Below are 22,220 nucleotides of genomic sequence, written 5' to 3' on the forward strand. Positions count from 1 at the left end.
CCATGTGACAATGTTAGCCACTTGATTCTTTAGCAGCAGTGTGTACAATAATTTATACATGAATAATGATACTGAAAACATTTATAGCCACTGAGTTGGAAATACAGACCGATGAGGTCAAACTTGAGAATTTTTATTAAGCCCCCTATATTCCTGACCAATCAGAATCAACTTTTTGATCGCTAAGCCACGCCCACGTTGCCCACTTTCGTGATGCAGCTGCACTCGCTTCTTTTTCTATGGATTTTTCCAACAAGGCTTCTGGATGGAGGGGACCGGAGAAGGGACGGGCCACGGTGGGGACGTGGGCGGCTTCGTGACGTGAGTGAAGAACTACTGAGCCAACGCCAAACACTAAAATGCATGCGCATGATTTTAATTTAAACCAATCATAATCAGTAAATAAAACTATATTGGCATGGCATTACCGCAGCGCGTTTACTTACGGCACACAAATATGTATTAGTCCTCCTAACCACAATAAATAAGGTGAAGTAGCAGGTGAAATAAAAGGAAGGGACATTTTTTTTGAATAACATAAAATTAAAGGAAAATTAAATTAAATTAATTCGTAATTATGCAAAAAGTATAATAAATAAAACGTAAAAAAAGACAAAAATTGTATAAATATTTTAAAGATAATTGCATACATGATAAATGCACACTAAACGAAAAGAATCAAAATATTAAATAGTAATTACATTTAATGTAAACATTAACAACGTAACAACATCTTGAAATAAACATTCTGAGAATTTAGAGATTGATTTCGATCTAAAGTGCGTTCATTGATTGTGTTTTGATTATGATTTGATTATACTGAGGAAAGATAATTTTCTGGTGACAAAAGTTTGCTTTCAGAAAGTTTCCTTTTGAAGCATTTCCATCAATGGCCTATAGATGGGACTCTGTGCTAATATAAAGAATGCATATTTCTCTTAAACGTCATGATTATTAAATGTAACAAACCACCAACATAGCCATTTATGGGTTATTATCATCATTATATTACCTTCCACGGTGATTTCAGAAACCACACATATATAACACCAAAGCAAGTACATCACTTTAACTTCATGACTCACAGGCAATAAATCTAAGTCTGGAGGCATTGCTTCCTTAACCTCAACCGGAAGGCAGCAGTAGGAGGAGAACTTTAACGGTTCATAGATTAACACCTACTACATTCTGACAAAACCTCAGAGCAGATGCTGAGAGAGTTTATATCTACCAAAATGGCTCTCCATTGGACACTGATGCTTACAGTTTTCACCCTGTTCGAAAATGTTAAAGGCTGGAATCCTTCTTCAGGTCAGAAATAAATCAGGATAAGTTTGGCCTCAACGCAAATTATTTGGTCTTACTTTACAGTATTATTTTTTTCTTAAATGTATATGTATTACTACAGTAATTGCATCTCTCTTAGTGTACAGCTTCACAACACTTTAAATGACTATATCCACAGATACAGTCACTGTGCCAGACATCATTGAACTCCAGGCTTTGGACATGTGGAGGCTGGAGGTGAAGTGGATGGTGAATCAGAATGAAGAACAGAGAAATCAAACGTATGAAATACAAATTGGACGCACAACAAACATGGATATTGTGGACAGCGTGCGTTGAACACATAATTTCTCAGCTCCTATCACATTATCACTTGATTTTTGTGCTTTATTGCTCTAACTGTTTACAGTCTGTCCACAGCTGAATGTAAGCAGAGGATCACTGGAAACAGTTCACACACTGGTCTGGACCTCACAGCTCCCGCTGAACTGTGTCAATCACTCTGTTAGAGTTAGACTCATCTTCGGTGCTTCACCATCCAGCTCTTGGAGTTCATGGAAAACCATCTATGGTAGGATATTTAAAGTTCATTCCAAAAGTAGGCTACGTGATCAAAAAATCTCCATGAAATGGTGGGGTTCAAAAGTTTAACTTGTCAAAAGTTTGGAAACATGATTTTTAAAAGTGTCTTATGCTCACCCAAGCGGTGTGTTTTTTTTTAATCAAAAATACAGTAAAACGGTATATTCTATTTGAATTTTCATTAATTTTCTTCTGTGTCACATGATTCACTGATTTGCTGCTTAATTATTAATAATGGTTATTTTTATTATCTTAGTATTTTGTGGAATTTTTTGTTGTTGTTGTTGCTTTGGACCTGTGTGAATAGAAAAAGAACTGCATTTATTTCAAATAGGATCATTTTTAACATTCTAAATGTTTTGTCACTTTTGATGAATTTATTTGCTAAAAGTATTACTTTCTATTAGAAACTCACATACCCTAAACATTTGAACATATATTTTATGGTTTCTGCACAAATATGAAGTAGCACAACAGTTATCATCATTGATAATAATCAGAAAAGTTTCTTAAGCAGCAAATCAGCATATTACAACGATTTCTGAAAAATCATGTGAGCACATAAATGTATCCTTGGTAAGCAGAAGAGAACCATTTACATACAACACTTCACAGAACTACTTTTCATCCATGATGTCCTGACTTTATACACGCCTGTTGTGTGCCTCTCAACTGTCACTGATGAATGTGCATTTCTGAGAGCATGTTGGTCAACCAGCCTCAGCAGTTAAACCGTAGCAACAGCGTAGAAAACATGCTTAAAAAAACTTTGCAATCACATAACAACACCCAGAAAACCATCCACATGACAGTAGCATGGTGTTGATGATTTCTGCACATTCAAACATGTATGGAGAGCTTGGATATTTATTCTTATTAACACATTTTCATGTAGGGGAGATGAACTTGGCCCACAATGAAATCAAGATGTTTCCAGATGACCAGGTGCTTCGGGAAGGATCCACGGTGATGTTCTGCTGCATTTTTCCCAAAGAGACACACATCACCTCTATGTTCTTCGGCAACAATCCCTACAAAGTCATCAACATAAGCCCAAGGGTCAAAGCCATTCAAGTGGAAAACATCAATGCCACAAATTCATTTGGTGTCAACTTCTACTGCGACAACAACAGTGATCTGACGGCATTTAACTTTGTCACCTGTGAGTATAAGTGTCCCATTGTCCACCCAATTTAAATGTCCCCTTATAGGCAAGAGGAGTATGTTTTTCATTCAACAGTTGTTGGGGGGAAAAAAAGCTCTATGATAGTCATGCAGCATCTTTGGAAGTTAAACTGCATTATATTTAAATATATATATATATATATTTTTTTTTTTCTTTTTTTTTTTTAGAAGAAAGATTCTTCCACTGAATTAAAATATAAAGTACAAGTAACATGCAATGCAATAGTACATGCAATAGTAATCCATTATAAACATTCTTCTAAGCATAATGGGAGATTTCTGGTAAGAGACATACATTTCTGCTAAACCTTTTTCAGTTCCTCCTGAGAAACCATTCGATTTTAAATGTGAGACTGAAGACATGAGACACGCATACTGCTTGTGGAAAATACACAGAGCTCCTAACCTACTAGGCGACCAGAAAAGAAAATACACATTACAAATCAGGTTAGTCTGATTTTGGGCCTGTCCAAATACCCAATTACATTTCCTGTTTTTAGCCCCAGAGTTCAAGTGGGCTTGAAGACCACAAGTTTGTGTAAAACTTGTTATTACCTGATAGGACACATTTACAGTGTTGTTAAAATGCAAGTATTTTATTTTTTTTATTTTGCATTCTAAATGTTTGTTCTGTAGTCTATATAACAGATGACAGTTAGTAGAAAGTTAGTACTTGTGGTGCTTCTAATTAAGTGATAAAGAGCAGTTGCAAAATACACAACCTCATCACCAATTTTACAAAATGTTTGCAGTAGCTTGTTGAATAATTATAAACGTTTAACTTGCACTGGAAAACATCTTGTGAGAGCTCTGCAAACAGTTTCATAAATAATTTCCAAAACATGATGCACTATGGGATATGCTTATCCTTGAATACCCCTCTAAAGCGGTATTAAAGACAGTGTGGATTTAAAAGCACTGCACTTTTAAGACTGGTACATGCTTTAACTCTACGGTGGCCAAACCACAAGTGTGGGTATTTAGGCCATAAATCACCTAATTGCACATCTCTGTCTTGGTCAGGTTGTCTGATGATTTTCAGAGGTAATGAACCAATGCATAATATTTTTTAAAAATGTATCTGAAACACCTGCCTATGAACTTAACATACAACTGAGAAAAGTGATTCATATTAAAGAGTAACTAAACCCTAAACCAACTTTTTTTTAGTTAATGATCTATAAGAATGGGGCTTTATTAGTGCTGTTCATTGATTCGAGTAACTTTTTTGACATTTGAGTATAAAGTGTTTTAATTCTACAATATATGGTGTAAAAACGTCTGAGTGCTGCCCTCTTCAGGTTGAACGGTGGCTACTGCAGTTGATTGTTCCTATTGGATGTTGCGGTGGCAAGTGACGTAAGCGGTGGCAGGTGACGTAAGCAGTTTTACAGCTCACCACGCCCCTTGGTACGAGCTACCACGCGCTTGGTAGTATAAAACCATCAAAATCACTGTAGTGAGTCAGGAGCTGGAATTGCGAGTATTGGTAACGACCAGGATAGACTATTATAGCATCTATTTAGCATAGCAATTATATAGTTATTTAGATCTTCAAGTTAGCGTAGATTTATCTGTATTTAGTACAGTGGTCAGGATGGTACGGAGGTGTGTTGCTGGTTGCGACAGCACTGCTGGACTGCATAGTGTACCAGCAGACTTTAAAATTAAGCGCCAGTGGTTGCATGCATTTGGCCTGGAAGACCGCATGTTCCCGCCTAGAGGGCGGGTGAGGGAGTTAAGACCGCAGTTTGAGCCAGCGGCTCGAATTGATATGAACAGACACCTCGACACCCTCCACTTCAGTTAAAAGTGGGGGAAAAAAGTCCTCTATTTCAAATGATTACTCTGTCATCACCCTCATATTGTTACAAACAGGCTCTTTCTTCTGTAGAATAAATTGTGAAGAACTTCTGGGGTTCAAACAACAATCGACCCCCACTGACTTTCATTTTAAGGTCAGAATGTAACAATATAATAACCTTCATAGTCACGGGAAGAAGGAGGCGGGAACTGGCGAACATTCAGATGAAACTTTAATTACTAAATAAACACAAAACAGTGCAACAGCCCCTCGCGGTAGATTGTCGTGCACAAACAAAACTAAAACACAAAATAAAACACCTCCGGTTACTATCGTAACCTCAGTTCCCTGAGAGGCGGGAACGAGACTTTACGTCAGCTATGACATATATGGGAACTGCTCCCTTCTCCATTTTCGCTGAAATCTTACGGGCTAACACCAGCTGGGACAGCTGGCAAACTGACGCGAAGCATGCAAATACTGACAGGTCAGCGGGCAGTATAAAACGCATGGGCGCAACAATCATGACTGAATGCTAGCACAGCTGGTCAAACAGCAACCATGGCGGCTAACATAATGTCTTACAATAGTAACCAGAGGCGTTCCATTTCAAGGCAGTAACTCAACATTATGTCAGCTATGACATATATGGGAACTGTATTAAATCCCACCGTGAGACCAGTGAAGATAAGCCCTGAACGGGGTCAATCACACCCACACATAAGAAAGATAGTTCTAGTCAATAGCTGCGTCGCTAAGAGTACTCGCATCTGATAGGCGGAACTAGACCAATGAAACATCTGCTCCAACCCTAACAAAATTTGCATAACTCCATGCAATGAACACGAAGGCTGCACTGAATAGGGCAGACACAACACAATGAGCACTCAAGCATGAGAGCAAACACAGAGTCGACAGCATTTGCAGTGACAACTGCATAAACCTTATAAACCATAACACAGAGTTAGCAGCCATGGTAACTACTTTAAAGCTATAGCTGGTTATAACAGTTCACAACACATGAATGAAACTTAACTCACCGAAAGTACGTGTGACACGAGGGTACATCCAGCTTGTAAAGCCTGGCAAATATGTTCTGGGAAGGCCAGCCAGCAGCAAGACCTAAATCCTAGATAGACATACCTGAAGACCAGGCCCATGAGGAAGCCATTCCCTTCACAGAATGAGCTCTGATGTTGAGGGGACAATCTTTCCCCTGGCATTCGTAAGCCAACACAATAGTGTCCACAATCCAGTGAGAAAGTCTCTGATTGGAAACAGCATGTCCCTTATTACATCTATCAAAGCATATGAACAGCTAGTCTGACTGATGAAAGGCTGCAAGGCTGACAGCTCAGCAGATAAGGTGGGCAGGGAAACAACCTGTGCTCTAAACAGTGTATTGAGTGACTTCAGAATGTAACTCGGTCTCGGCCAGAGAGTGACATTACAGTCGCCAGGTCCGAAACAGATGCAATCATCGTTCACTGAAAACGCGTGTAAGTCTCCAATGTGCTTCTCTGAGGTGAGAGCAAGAAGCAGAGGCACACTTCTTCCCAGCCTGAAGTTAACGCGTCCATCGAGACCACGGTAAGCTGCGTCACTATACCCAAAGGAACTCCTGGGCTGAACATATCCGGGCTGTTCCACGCTCTCAGTGTGCTGACGCAACTGTGAGTGACCGTAATGCGCTTGTGGCCCGAAGATCACACCCTGAACTCGAGTCTTCAGCCAAATCTGTAGCGGCTGCATATGCAGCAGACTCAGATGGCATACTGAAGAATCCTGAATACTGATAAGCCGTGCCTTCTTAAGCAAATCTCAGGAAGCGCCTGTGGCATGTCACTATCTGAATATGGAAGTACACATCTTTTAGATCTACTAAGGCGAACCAGTCCCCGGGCCATATCTGTGCCAAGATCTGTTTCAGCGTTGTCATTCTGAATGCGTGCTTGTGAAGTGCTCGGTTGATGGGTCTCAGGTCCAGAATCAGACAGAGTCCACCATCCTTCTTTGGCACCACGAAGTAGTGGCTGTAAAACCTGTTTTCTTGCTCACTCGGAGGGACACGCTCTATCGCTCCTTTCTCAAACAGACTGAGAACCTCCTGTCTCAGAACAGGAAGGTTTTGGGGCAAAGTCAGTGATGGGACCACGCAATTGAAGCGGGGAGGTCTGCGTTTGAACTGAATGGAATACCGTGCTGAATTATTCCCAGTATCCACTGTGAAACGCTCGGGATAGCCCTCCACGTGTCCAGGAAGTGACACAGCGGACGTGTTAGCTCTATTGTCTACTGTCTAGCCAGTCCCTGAGCCTGGCGAGAAAAAGAATAAGAAGAGCGGGACCTCGCAGACGATGAATGGAGTGAGGGACAGGGCTTCACGTGGCTCATTGCCTTGGCGTGCTTCTGCGTCTCGGAGAAACGCTCTGTGACCGACTCCACGGCATCACCAAAGAGGCCGGAGGGAGTTACTGGAGCATTTAAGAGCGTCTTGCGGTCTGCGTCCTTCAGGTCAGCTAGGGTAAGCCACAGGTGCCTGTTAAGGACGACCTTGGGCTTCCACCCCGTCCACATGTGCGAACATGGCCTGTGTGGCAGAGTGGGTGCGCGCCGATTGGGGTGCAGCCCACAACTCACCATGGCTCGTGCACTCCTCGATGTGGCTTAGCGACGGCTCGACTGTAGGAACCACGAGTCCAGCTTACTTTTCACATCTCCTCTTGGAAGTCTGCAGTGCCCTCTTGGTCGGGCGGTCTGACTGGGACGCCCAGTCTTCTTCCGATGCCAAGAGTGACATGGAGTCGTCTTCCTCACCAGCTCCGAATGTGACGAAACTCTTGAAGGGGAGGGCCCACCAGCAGCTCGGCACAGTGGGCGCACGTGTCGTCCATGAGTGCCACCTCGCGTGGGCAAGGACCAGGTAGGTGACACAGAACTGGTGAAGGTCGGGCGGGTCAATGAGACCCGCGCAAATCTGGCATGCTGCAGCCATTGGATGCGGAGTGGAAAAACAGGGGTGAGTAGTCCTCTAATGCAACTTCCACAATGACTTCGCTAAGGCTTCTAGTGTGAAGAAAGAGATTCTTATGTAATTTTCCCACCCATGCATTTTATACTGCCCGCTGACTTGTCAGTATTTGCATGCTTCACGTCAATTGGCCAGCTGTCCCCAGCTGGCGTTAGCCCATAAGATTTCAGGGAAAGTGGAGAAGGGAGGAGTTCCCATATATGTCATAGCTGATGTAATGATGAGTTATCATCTTGAAAGGGAACCCAGGCCTGGCCCTCTCTCCTCCTTCACTGTCGTAACTCCTCCTTTTTATTGTTACGGAGCTCCTCTGTGGGACTCGATACTGGTGAGTGGCGCAGGTGTGGCTCATTTCCAATTACTCCACCGGCCTTGACCCGTTCCAATGCCTCTCACAGTGATCACAGTGGCCGAGGGTACCTAGGGGTAAGGACAGACAGACGAGGCAAGAATATTTGACTCATTATGAGTTGAATATAATGACATTTTCTCTTTGTGTTCAGTGACTCCAAGTCTGTCAGCTGTGATGTGGAAGACACAGATCCTGCCTCCTGTGGATTTGATGTCATCCCACATCAGATCACCTACAACATCACATTATTTGTGACAAACAGTTTGGGGCAAGAGAGTGAGACATCCATATTCAGTATCACAGACAGAGGTGAATATGAATCATTTTTATATGAAGATTATATAGTTAAAGGATCAGATACCTCAGTGATGTGGAATAGTTTAAAATCTGGGACAGATCATAAACAAATGGTTGTAATTTGAAACCCATTTAAACTATCACCTCTGTTCCCTAGATCAAGACGCTTTACCTCAGGGGGATGGTCCTTATAATAAGTGCAGTGGAAGTTTCTTTAATTGTGTCCTCCACAACACAACGGGGAATAAATAATAAAAATATGTAGTTAATAATCCATTTCACTTCAGTTTTTCCAGTCCCTGAGCATCTTGAAGTGACTGCAGGTGTGTTTGATTCATTGGTGATCTTGCAGCTGAATGGGAATTTCAAAGGACTTCTTCTGATATGCCAGACTGAACTTGAACCAGGAGGGATAATACAGGTAAAGGAGTGGTTCACCAAAAATTAACCCAAATTTTCAGAAAATGTACTCCCAATCAGTCCATCCAAGATTCATGGGAACAGATTTGGAGAAATGTAGCATTACATCACTTGGATCTATCCATGGATGCTCTGAAGTGAACGGGTGCCGTCAGAATGAGAGTCCAAACAGCTGATAAAAAAACATCACAATAATCCACAAGTAATCCACACTACTACAGTCCATCAATCAGTTTTATGAAGTGAAAAGCTGTGTGTTTGTAAAGAGCAATCCATCATGAAGATGTTTTAACTTCAAACTCTTGTTTGTGGCTGAAACACATGACCTCTATCCATTAAATTGCTTCCTCCCGTGAAAAGTCTGATTAAGAAGAGAAATACGCACAGATCAATCACTGTTTACATGACAAAGCAGTCCAAATAGTTCTAAACATTTATGTTGGTATATGTTGATGTGAGAGGACAACTGCAAATTTTTCACTGGAGGAAGTGTTATAAAATTATTATGGACTTGTATTTTAGCCAGAAGTGTCAGTTTTAAAGTTAAAAGGCTTTGATGAAGGATTTGTTTCTTACGAACACACAGCTTTTTATGTCGCAAGATGTTAATCTGATGATGGACTGTAGTGCGGATTATTGTGATGTTTATATGTGGACTTTCGTTCTGACGGCACCCATTAAAATGTCTCTACAACTGTTTGGCTAAAGTAAAAAACCTATCTACAGGACATCTTAAATGGCCTAAGGGTGGGACCATCTTCCTCTGCTGTGTTTTTTTCTGTTGCACAATATCTTTTTGTATTTCCAAATAATGTGATGGCATCAGAAATACGACAAGAGGGAGTTTCATAAGCTTGATTAACTGTGTGAAAACTCATCAAAAGACTTGCCATATCAGATAAACAAAATGAACTTTACAGAAATGCTGAAGCACATCCTGTGTTCAACTGTTGTTGTTGTCTTACAGGATTTAGATAAGAATGGATCTGACTCAATGCAGTCTTACGCATTCAGACTGCAGCACCTAAAGCCCAGCACGCTGTACTCTGTTAGGGGGCGCTGTGCAGTACAGGGGAATGACTGGGGCCGATGGACAACACAAAGACTATTCAGCACAGGTAAGCAAAAGTTTGGACACACCTTCTCATTCAAAGAGTTTTCTTTATTTTCATGACTATGAAAATTGTAGATTCACACTGAAGGCTTTAAAACTATGAATTAACACATGTGGAATTATATATGGAATTATATACATAACAAAAAAGTGTGAAACAACTGAAAATATGTCATATTGTAGGTTCTTCAAAGTAGCCACCTTTTGCTTTGATTACTGCTTTGCACACTCTTGGCATTCTCTTGATGAGCTTCAAGAGGTAGCACCTGAAATGGTCTTCCAACAGTCTTGAAGGAGTTCCCCGAGAGATGCTTAGCACTTGTTGGCCCTTTTGCCTTCTGTCTGCGGTCCAGCTCACCCCTAAACCATCTCGATTGGGTTCAGGTCCGGTGACTGTGGAGGCCAGGTCATCTGGCGCAGCACCCCATCACTCTCCTTCTTGCTCAAACAGCCCTTGATGCCTTCAGTGTCACTCTACAATTTTCAGACATTTCACTGTATGTTTCGGTTTACTTGCCGTGCAATATTCTAGTGTTTATTGTGTATTGTTGTGTGGTTTATAAATAAACACACACAGCAATACACAATAAACATTAGAATATTGCACGGCAAGTAAACGGAAGCATACAGTATATTTATATGTGACTCTAGAGCACAAATCTGTCTTAAGTAGCACAGGTATATTTGTTGCGATAGCCAACATTACATAGTATGGGTCAAAATTATAGATTTTTCTTTTATGCCAAAAATCATTAGGATATTAAGTGAAGATCATGTTCCATGAAGACATTTTGTAAAATTCCTACCATAAATATATCAAAACTTCATCGTTGATTAGCAATATGAATAGCTAATGACTTTATTAGGACAATTTTAAAGGTGATTTTCTCAATATTTCCTTTTTTTACACCCTCAGATTACAGATTTCAAATAGTTGTATCTCGTCCAATATTGTCCTATCCTAACAAACCATACAGTACATCAATGAAATGCTTTTTTATTCATCTTTCAGATGTTGATGATATATTTAAATGTAAAGAAATGTACCCTTTTGACTGGTTTTGTGGTCCAGGGTCACACAGATGTGTGTTTGTTTTTTTCTGCAGAGCCTCTAGTGACCATAGATCTGTGGAGCCAAATCAGGGACCATCCCAATCGCACCATCATTCTGCTGTGGAAAACAGTAAGTTTATGCTTTTGACACGTTACCTTCTCATTTTTGTAACCGTGGTCCAGTTCATTTTATTGACTTTATTTGGTTTTTGTTTAGCTACGAATTTATTTACACTGAAACATTCTAGTATATATTTGATGTAGTATTTTTGTGTGTGTGTGTGTGTGTGTATTTTGAAATATATTTTAAAATATATGTTTTTTTATGAGAAAGAGGATCTGTGTTAACATGGTTCACTCTTCCTCAGGTCAGCAGTGACCTGTCATATATCAATGCCTACGAGGTGTGTGTGAGCTACAGAAACACAGAGAGGAACGTGTGCATGAACGTCACACAGACACATGTGGAACTAATCAGAGAGATCAATATGAGTGACATCACTGTGAGGGCCGTCATTCAGTCTGGCTTATCTGAACCAGCCCACATCACTATTCCTTCAGGACATACAGGTGACAACGCTCAGACTCAACATTAAAGTGTGTTCTGTTGTTCTGTATAACATCAGATAACTTACTGCTGTTACTGATGCAGACAGCATGCTGAGAGAAAAGAGGATTATGGGGAATGAAAAGGGATTCCAGTTAACCTGGAAGAGGGACTCGGCTGCCACGTGTGGTTACACCATAGAGTGGTGCATGCTGGGTATTGCGCTCCCCTGCAACCCACAGTGGAGAAAAGTCCCAGCTAATCAGACCTTCTTAAACCTGACTGCAGGTAGAAAGTTGTGTTTGTACATGACGCCATATTCTTACAATACAAGAACCAACAAAATAAAATTGTGTCATTTATGTTTCCGGTTACGTGATAGCATTACATATAAAAGCAGCATATGTGTTTTTTTTCTTCATAGTAACACTTTTGAACTGCGTGATGGTAAGGCATAGTTTTAAAGCACAAAAAAAAAAAACAAAAAAAAAAAAACACTTTGATTAAAATAAAATAGAAATTAGTTTTAACTTATTCATCTAATGCTTATATTTAATTCTATTTTATTTCAGTTGCTTGTGTCCTTTACAGATAAGGCAATTCAAGAATGCATTGCAAGATGCTTACAGAAAAACTATTTTTTTTTTTTATAAAACTAGATTTATATATACCTTTCCAGTCATTTGGAATTGACTTGAGTATTATAAATGAGGATTTAAATTAAAAAAGTAATTTCAGTTAAAAGTAAAATTCAGTTAAAGTAAAATCAGTTAATTAATCTTTTTGTTGTAAATTTATGTTCAATCCATAAAACCTACAATGTTGCTAGTGTAAAGTTCTGGCAATCACAGCTGCCATTTTTTATACCATTAAATGTGCTTTTTAAAGTGTCTAAATATATTTTTATAAAAATTACAATGGAGTCTTATTAGGTCTAGAAAATCACAGTTAAACTAAATACACAATTATAATTAGGCTACCTCATATATCTTGGTTCTTCAAAGAAAAAAAAGGGTTGAGATAAAAATAAGAAATATTTTTGTTGTTGTAGCCTATTGTCTTGTTTTAAGTTATCCAAAGACTTGTTGTTGTTCAAAATCAATGTCAAACTACATTTTTTCAGGGGATTTTAAAGCAGGAGTTCAATATGCATTTGAAATCTATGGCTGTAGTGCTGATGGACACAGACGTCATGAGAAACAGATCGGATACTTAAAAGAACAGAGTAAGTGTGCACACACACTTTACATGCTACATTACAGCAAAGCACAAAACAGCTGTCAATCCACATTATTTTTAATATAAGTCATTCGCTTCCAGTTCTCTTACCTGTAGAAAACATTAAGTTGTGTTATATTTTTGTTAAATTAATATACTTTCATAATTAAAAAGCACACTGGTTTGTAGTGGAAATAGTTTGACTATTTACTACACTTTGTTGTTCTTGTAATATTTGAAAATAGAAACAGAAAATATTTTAGATTTCCGCTTTGCAAAATAAGGTGCTATGTTGCAATGGAAAATGCATCGAACTGAACTTGAACTCACCAATTTTCTCATCTGCATTGAGCAATACAACATATTAATATTATGAAATAAATATCACCACATGTATTATTTGTGTTGTGCAGAGCCCACACAGCGCCCAACACTGGACTCTAGCCCAAACATAACATGGTCATCTGTAAAGCTGAAATGGAGTTTCAATGAGAAGGATCCAAGTCACGCTGGATTCATCACTGGATATGTGATTACGATACAAGACTATTCAGAGGCCGGCTCTGATCCCAGTGAGTCTAAACTTATTTTCTAACAGAGTCCCTTTTCAAATATTCCAGCATGACAAAATACCCCATCGCTGTTTTTAATCTCACATTAAATCTTTGTTGTTTTCTCTTCTCTCTATCGCATGCATCCTTCCTGTTTGTTCTGGCAGGTTCCTTCGGAGTGTTAGTGGATGATCCTCACAGCAAGTCTTGGACAGTCAGTGGTCTTGAGGAGGATCGGCTCTACACATTTCAGCTGGCAGCATGTACGTCTGCAGGCTGTGGACCGGAGACCACCGCTACCTTCAGAACCAGACAGAACTGTGAGCTCCGTTACTGATTAAAACTGACAGGAAAGAGTCGGAGTGGCATTTTGTAATAGAAGACTACTATCTTATGTGCATCTACACCAGGGGTCGGCAACCTTTTCAGCATACGTGACTTTTTTTTTTTCTGGTTAACCACATATGGGGTTATATCTCTGCAACAATTATGAGCGCGAAAGATTATATTTTGAGGGTGCAAAAGTGCATTCTCGAAAATCAATTTTGCATTTAAAATACGTTTTTTAATGTGTGCAAACCTTCTCTTTTGCGCGTGCAACATTTCACTAGCTTGCTCACCTGATTCCTGCCCTCAGTCCTCTCTAAATGCTGACAGCTCGCTTGCTAAACACAAACCAGCGTTACAATATGTCATAATTCCAGCCAATCAGAGTCAAAGCTACTAAATTCTGATTGGCTGCTTTGACAACCAATCACAACAATATTGCCTGCATTACAACAACAGCTGAAGAGGAAAAATACAGTGCGTGCATAATTATTATTAAGTTTATATTCTGATCATACTTTTTCCAAGCACAATTTACCAATTATCTTAACTATTAATCTTGTATTTAATCATTTCTAACTGATATATAATTGTTCAAGATGTCTGGAAGTGAAAATGCCTTATATTCAGGTGTGCATAATTATTAAGCAGGTTTTCTTTTACAAAAGTTTGAGATAGATTAAACATGAATGCCCAAAACTTACTGCCAGATTAGAGAAGATAAATTCTTTGAACAGTGGTAAAAACTCCCAACTTATCTGTCTATAAAGCCTGTAAAAAAATGCTGAGAGAAAAGAGAATACTGTCTTCAAGTATTTTACTACACTTCAGTATGTGATTCTTATTAAGTAAGGGTCCTTTTTTAGGATTCTTTACTTAACCTAAGTCTCTGAGAACCTGACACCTTGTACTTGTGGAGACTCAAGGAAGGTTCTGGAAAATGGTGGCGCTGGAGACTAAATGGTTCCTAATGATTTCACACCTAATTCTTCACCTCAATTCCTAATTCTTTTGCAGTTAACATGCATCTTTTCTTCTGACCCTGCAGACCTACTTAGCATTTTGCTGTCCAACTGTCATCTCTAAACTTTGCAATTTCTAGTATTGCATTAGTTTTGAATATTTCTCATGGACATTTAATAATTTTTTTTGGCTCATTTTATCTGTAAAAGAAAACCTGCTTAATAATTATGCACACCTAAATATATGGTGTTTTTCACTTTCAGCCTTCATGAACAATTATATATCAGTTAGACATGATAAATTGGTAAATTGTGCTTGGAAAAAGTATGATCAGAATATCAACTTGCATAAGAATTATGCATGCACTGTTTTTCTTTTCTTTTTTTTCGCTGTTGCCGTAATGGAGGGACTATCGTGATTGGTTGTCAAAGCAGCCAATCAGAATTTAGCTGCAGGACCGGACAGTTTTAGCAATGTGGTCTGAGAAAGTTAGCTTATCATCAATCATAACTCCAAGGTTTCTGGTCATTTTAGAAGGAGATATAGTTGATGTGCCTAACTTGATAGTGAAATTGTGATGAAACGATGGGTTTGCTGGAACCATAAGCAGTTCTGTCTTGGTAAGGTTGAGTTTAAGGTGATGGTCCTTCATCCAGTAAGAAATGTCTGTTAGACAAGCTGAGATGCAGGTAGCTACTGTCGGATCATCAGGATGGAATGAGGGGTAGAGTTGAGTGTTACGGCATAGCAGTGGTATGAAAAGCCATGTTTCTTAATGACAGAACCCAATGATGCCATGTAGACAGAGAAGAGAAGTGGTCCAAGAACTGAGCCCTGAGGCACCCCAGTAGTTAAGACTAAATAGTTAAGACTCAAACCACTGGAGTGCGGTTCCTGAAATGCCCTTTGTCAGTAGGGTTGACAGGAGGATCTGGTGGTTAACCTTGTCAAAAGCTGCGGACAGATCAAGTGAAGATTGGATTCCGCTCTTGCCAGTCTTAGGGCTTCAACAACTAAGAGCAAGGCCGTCTCAGTTGAATGTCCACTTCTGAAGCCAGATTGGTTGCTGTCAAGGAGGTTTTTCTGTGTAAGAAAGGCAGAGACTTAGTTGAACACAGCTCGTTCAAGTGTTTTTGTAATGAAAGGAAGAAGGAAAACTGGTCTAAAAGAGATGGGTTAAGTAGTGGAGTTATACAAGCCTGTCTAAATGATGAGGGGAAAAACACCAGTGTGGAGGGTTATGTTAATGATGTGAGTGAGTGCAGGTAAAACTGCAGGAGAAATGGAGGAGATGGAGATGAGATGGAATAGGATCAAGCAGACAAGTAGTAGGAAGATTAGAAAGGATGAGTTTGGAGACTTCTGCCTCAGAGAGTGAAGAGAAGGATGTGAATGAGTGTATGTTTGCTGGTGAGATGTGCTTGACGGATTGTGTTGTGGAAAATTGTGCACTGATGTTTTAAATTGCCAACACCACGAACGTGAACTTGTTGTCAGTACTGCCACGTGACTTTTACTAATCAATACGGAATTGCTACATGATATTTCTCAAAAACAAAGTGGGTAAAAACAGTTTTTTTTTTTAAAGTAACATTACCTAAACTACGCTTCATTATTTAGAGAGAGACACAGACGCAGACAATTTACACATCTCTCTTAAAATGGCCATATTTTAGAAAAATTTTTCCAGGAAGTTTGCACCACTGGACATACAATAGCTGTCGGTCATTTAACATTTCTATCGTAAAACATATCATTAAAAATGGACTAATATTAAATGATTTGCAGTTTCATCTTACCTCGTTCTCTTTTACGTCAAACTGATGCCGCCTCGCGCTCTGCTTCTGTCAACAGTAAACCCCGCCTACTTTTATTTGATTAGCCATCTCAGTCATTTTGATATTGACGAGCGCTGTTGGACTGCTGAGGCTTTGATCTTAGATTAATACTCACACTTGTATATTATTAATAGCTCTTAACAGGCTGTGTGACTATGAGACGTTATTACCTTATATGGTCTATGGTTATTACCTCAGTGTGTGTCAGTATGCAGTTTTCCCTATTGCTCACAAACCAGCAATTAACCCTCTGCATGCCACTTCTGGTTGTAGGTTGCGACCCCTTATTTACACCATCTTAAAAGGATAGCTCACCCAAAAATGTACTCTCCCTCATGTCATTCCAAACCTATATGTGCTTCTTTATTTCTTTTGCTGAACATAAATTTATATTTTGGAACATGTTGGAGCTTAAACCACATTGGACACAACTGACTTTTTTTTCTATAGACAAACCGTTTTGAACGACATGGGGTGATTTTTTTTTTTCTCTCTGTTTTTAAAAGTAGTCACTTATGCTCACCAAGACTGCACTTATTTGATTAAAATCCATTAAAAACATTACAATTGTTAAATATTATTACAATTTAAAATAAAAATTTTGTATTTGAATATATTATAAAACGTAATTTTTTCCTATGATGCAAAGCTGAATTTTCAGCATCATTAACTCAGTCACATGATCCTTCAGAAGTCATTATAATGCTGATTTGCTGCTCAAGAAACGTTATTATTATTATTATCTGTTTTGAAAACAACTACTATTTTTGTGGAAACCATGCTATATTTTATTTCAAGATTCTTTGATGAATAGAAAGACAGCATTTATTAAAAAAGGAAATCTGCTAGACTTACTAATGATAAAACTAAACACCTTATCTCTCTATATTAAACCAATATTTGATGCAAAGTCATTTCAAAAGTGTTGAACTGTAATGGATATATAATGATGGAATGCTCCTCAGATTACCTGCTGCTGGTGAAGGTTCTGGTTCCTCTCCTGGTTTCGATCGGTTGTTGTGTTTGTCTGTGGTCATACAGAAACCTGTAAGTCTGCTGATATACAGTGTGTGTGGTGAGTGATGGACTGTACTTCTCTTCTCTGTGGTTCACTGACACTGATGATGTCTTTCTCCATCGCTTCCAGGATAAGAGGCTTTCCAAAAGAAACGTTTGGCTTTCTGCACATAAAAGCACTGGACCTGGATGAAGATCTTTATGAAGTAATTCATTACATTGATGCCATGCAGTAATATAATAGCATTGTGTATATTTCTTTTGACAGCTTAAACCAGGCGCTTTTCTGTTCTTTTTAAGGCAAGTGAAAAGATCCGTACTCTGATGATAGAGGACTGTGAATGGTGTGATGTTGAGATTTTAGATGTGCAACCCCTCCCAGCAGAGAAAGCATGGTTGACGTCTGCAGAAGACCCGAATTGTTTATCCATTACTCCTAAAGTCTCGCTACCATCCTGCCATCTTACCACAGATGTATGGCTAGCCACAAATCTCACAAACTTCACTTACATGTCCTCTGTGCAACAAGATGTGCCTTCAGAGGAGCTGAAGACAGAAGCCACAAATCAGGAGTCAGAGATCGCGGGCTATGTCGAGTGACTATGTCACTTCCGTAGCCACATAATTCCTGAAAACGCAGTGTCATAACCTTTTATACACAGCAAAGAAAGCAAGCCAGAGCTGTCGATCTTATCACATTCAGCAAGATCACAATATCCTCATGTCACCGGCGTGTTTGTGAGGGGCCCCGCTTCCTTCTGCAAAAACAACTTTTAAAGACAAGAAGTGTTGTGAAATGCGACTGCAGAGATTTTGCAATATCTTTCAGGTGCTTCATCTTGGTTTTGCATGTTATGCTAGACCTTTCTAGGCAAAACTGTACAAAATGTTCTGTCTCGGGAAAACACGTTCTGGAGGGGACATTTATGGGTAACCCTTTGCGATACTGTATGTATCATGAATTAACAATGAACAATTTTACAGTTAAGAACTTGAAATGTTCAAAAATGTACTTTAACATTTGAAAATTTGGGACTGGAATTTTTTTTTTTATTAGGATCACAAGGCTGTTTTTTTTACTACCATAATATTTATAATATTTTATTATACCGTTTTTTTTTTCAAAATTTGTTAAAAAATATTTACACTTGTGCTACCAAGTCTGAATTTATTTGAACAAAAATATAGTAAAAACAGTAATATTATTAGTGCGGTCAAAGGATTAATCGCATCCAAAATAAGTTTTTGTTTACATAATATGTGTGTGTACTGTGTATATTTATTATGTATTGTGACGAGTCAGCTGCCTCCTCCCTGATTGTCACCGGCACCCCGTCCTAAATCGCCGCCCTTCACCAGGCTCCCGACTGGACTGGAGTGGGTGTGTGAGAGGAGGGGCGCTGGACTAGTCAGGGCTGGCGGCGTGTAATGGAGCACACCTGAAGGGAAATGGAGCCTCATCACCGCCGCTGTTTAAAAGCCCAACGCGCCTCTCCTCGGGAGACCGGTCTCTTCCCCGTGCATGCACACTGGTGTCCTCGTGGGTCCAGGAAGGGTGCGTTGAGGGACTCCCGCGCCACCAGACACGTGAGCTGCCGGACCCGCGATCCGGATGGGAACCGCACCCGTTTACACGGCCGTCGGGCCAGGATGCCGGGCCATCCATCCCATGCCAGCGCCGCGGCCAACGAGTGATGCGGCCGCTAGAGGAAGCCGCCGCCCCTCGCGCCCCGGACCGAAGAGGGGAGCGCGTGCGGCCGCCGGACTCCGCCCCTTACCTGGACCCTTCCTCCATGAACACTGCCCGACCCACACGAACCCCGCAGCACGACGAGGACACCAGATTCCCTGTTTATTTTGGACACTCTTCCCCTTTGGCCACCTTTTATCCCGTTTTATTTGATTTTCTGTTAATAAAAGCCTCTCCGAGGCCTGACGCCACGCCCACTGTGTCTGTCTTGTGCTCCTCCCGTCACAGTATATATAAACACAAACACATGCATGTATACATATATAAAAAAATGTTTATATATTAAATTTGTATATGATATCAAATATAAGAATATACATGTAAATATAAAAAAATACACAATGTGTTTATATTTATATATACATAAATATACACAGTACACATATTATGTAAACAAAAACCTTTATTTTGGATCCGATTAATCTGTTGACAGGACTAAATATTATGAATTATTATAATTTCATAGAGCTCTTTTTATTTTAAAATATAATTTATTCCTGTGATTTTGAATTTTCAGCATCATTACTCCAGTCTTCAGTGTATCATGATCCTTCAGAAATCATTCTAATATGCTGATTTGCCACTCAGGATACATTTATCAATGTTAAAAACTACTGCTTCATATTTCTGTGGAAGCCTTGACGTTTGAGGAAAACAATAACATTTTTATGAAATATAAATCTTTTGTAACATAAATGTCTTGGGTACATCAGACGTGATGGTATAGGGTTCCCATATACTGTCACTTCCGATCCATGTAATGCATCCTTGCTGAATAAATGTGCTAATAAAATGCATATAAGAAAGCAGTTTAAGCATTACTCTTTGCCAGTTCATGATACCTAATGCATTTATACTGATGTTAACACATTGAACTCCCTGGGAAAATGTTACTACTACATATTGTTAACTACATTTTCATATTGTTAAACCCCCCCCCCCCCCCATTTATTTTACTTTACATCTAATTCCCGCGCATACTCTGCATCTGAATGCACTCAGACGACACAGATGCACTCATGAGTTTTCCTCTTTAATTATATATCCCTTTGATTTTTCCAGGGCTGAAAGTGCCCAAAAACACACTGTACACATTTTACAAGGGAAACCACAACAAAAAACAAAAGTCCTTTAAATTACACCATCTTTCACAAGTTCATCTTTTAGGAAAAATATAAATATTTTTTTTTTCATCTCTTTTCTGTCTCATGCCACTATGGTACAGATCCGTAGCTCAGGTGAAAGCCATGGCACTCTCTCTTCAGCCAATCAGATCACAGTCAGTTGATGGCAGTAGCAGCAGCGTTGAGACACATATTAACAAAAAGTCTTGCAGTTAATAAATAAGTAACTGGGTTTGTGTCGATTCAGCATGCAATCTACTCATGGATTCGGTCGAACAAGAAAGATGGATTCGATCAGTGCTTTGTGTGAACATCAGGAACACGTCGAGAACATCAATGCAAAAACTATGGCTTACTACAAGACTGCTACGATCGGAAGAAGATCTGAATATCAGTGTTTTAACATGTCAGACGCTTCAGTGCACGCTTGAGGAAACACACTGGGATTAAATGCATTTCAAAGGCGCAATGTGAAGGGAAACACGAGCAATGTATAGACAACATGTCAAGATAATACTTGAACTCTTTCTAAACCAGTGCTCTGGCAGCTTATTGAAGAAATATTCCAGGTTCAACACAAGTTTCACTATTAAGAGTGCAGGCGAATGTTGTCGATTACAAGAGAAAATCATTTTGACTAGAATAACAAAAAAAATATACATCTCACTAAAAAAGAAAAAAAAAAAAGAAATAGAAAAATTAAGCTTTTTTTTTAGGATTATTATTTAGCATTGTGACATAACTGTCATGAAAATTAAGCACGGTTTATTATTTTCAAATATACATTATTATCAGTATATTAAATTCTGCTATCATGTGTTAGCATTACAATTACATGAATTTGTAAGAGAAATGTGCTTAATTGTCATGAAAATTTCAGAATGCAAAAAAAAAAGAAAAAAAAGAAGAGAAATAAGTATATTTTACATAAAGGAAATTAAGCCTGTTTTAGGACTTTTAATAAAGCACATTTTGATCCCCATATAATATATATTTTTTATCAACATCAATTTAGTACAACAAATACTACTGTTATGTGGATAAATATTTGACAAATTATGAGAATTCGCAACGGAAATGTGCTTAAATTGTCATGAATATTTCAGAATGAAAAACACAAACTAAAAATAAAAAGTATGTACTTTGCATAAAGAAAATTCAGCCGGTTTTTAGATACTAGTATTATAATTTTTAGTCTAATGTTAAAACTAAACATATTTTGCTCACCAAAATAGTCAAATAGTGTTGTAAATCCCATGTGATTTTCACACCTTAACATAAAAGTAAATTAATTTTTATTTGACATATGATGTGAATAAACTTAACTTTTTTTCTCACCCCCCCCCCAACCCACATAATATTTTACAGAAATGTGCTTAATCGTAACAAAAAAAAAAAAAAACATTAAATGGTCCTAAATGGGCTTAATATTTGAATATATCCTCTAGACTGTTTACACAGTCAAAATGATTTTCTGTTGTAATCAACCTCACACAGATCTGGGTCACATTTCACTCTAAAATCAGATTACAAAAAATGCAATTCATTTTTCCATTCAAATCTTTTGCATTATGACACAATTTTCATGACAATCAAGCATATTTCTCATAATTGGGCTTTACAGAAAAAGGAAATCCGATTAAATACGATCAGGACGTGATCTGGACAGCTTTGGTGAGTTTCACCCTAAAAACTTCCAGACTGTCAGGTGTCAGACTAGCTCTGTGATCGAGTGTGTGTGTGTGTGTGTGTGTGTGTGT

At 38.9% G+C, this 22,220-nt stretch overlaps 1 protein-coding gene across 1 annotated transcript; it reads left to right on the plus strand.

The window, feature by feature from the left end:
• Positions 1–843: 843 nt before the first annotated feature.
• On the plus strand, positions 844–18,635 carry LOC132140644 (leukemia inhibitory factor receptor-like). The gene is made up of 17 exons (XM_059549495.1): positions 844–1,311; positions 1,466–1,617; positions 1,708–1,858; positions 2,765–3,031; positions 3,372–3,501; positions 8,393–8,550; positions 8,826–8,959; positions 9,926–10,076; positions 11,179–11,255; positions 11,494–11,695; positions 11,778–11,960; positions 12,796–12,897; positions 13,304–13,462; positions 13,609–13,761; positions 17,535–17,616; positions 17,717–17,792; positions 17,887–18,635. The coding sequence occupies exons 1-17, from the start codon at positions 1,209–1,211 to the stop codon at positions 18,184–18,186; spliced, it is 2,580 nt and encodes an 859-aa protein (XP_059405478.1). The 5' UTR covers positions 844–1,208; the 3' UTR covers positions 18,187–18,635.
• Positions 18,636–22,220: the final 3,585 nt, after the last annotated feature.

Source organism: Carassius carassius, chromosome 5, assembly GCF_963082965.1.
Source record: "Carassius carassius chromosome 5, fCarCar2.1, whole genome shotgun sequence".
NCBI lineage: Eukaryota > Metazoa > Chordata > Actinopteri > Cypriniformes > Cyprinidae > Carassius > Carassius carassius.

What these genes read in the sequence shown, in the direction of transcription:
- LOC132140644 (XM_059549495.1), top strand. Translation starts at nt 1,209, where the DNA reads ATGCTGAGAGAGTTTATATCTACCAAAATGGCTCTCCATTGGACACTG. An exon ending in CTTCTTAAACCTGACTGCAG is followed by an intron (nt 11,961 to 12,795) that starts GTAGAAAGTTGT and finishes ACATTTTTTCAG; the next exon opens with GGGATTTTAAAGCAGGAGTT. An exon ending in CTGTGGTCATACAGAAACCT is followed by an intron (nt 17,617 to 17,716) that starts GTAAGTCTGCTG and finishes CATCGCTTCCAG; the next exon opens with GATAAGAGGCTTTCCAAAAG.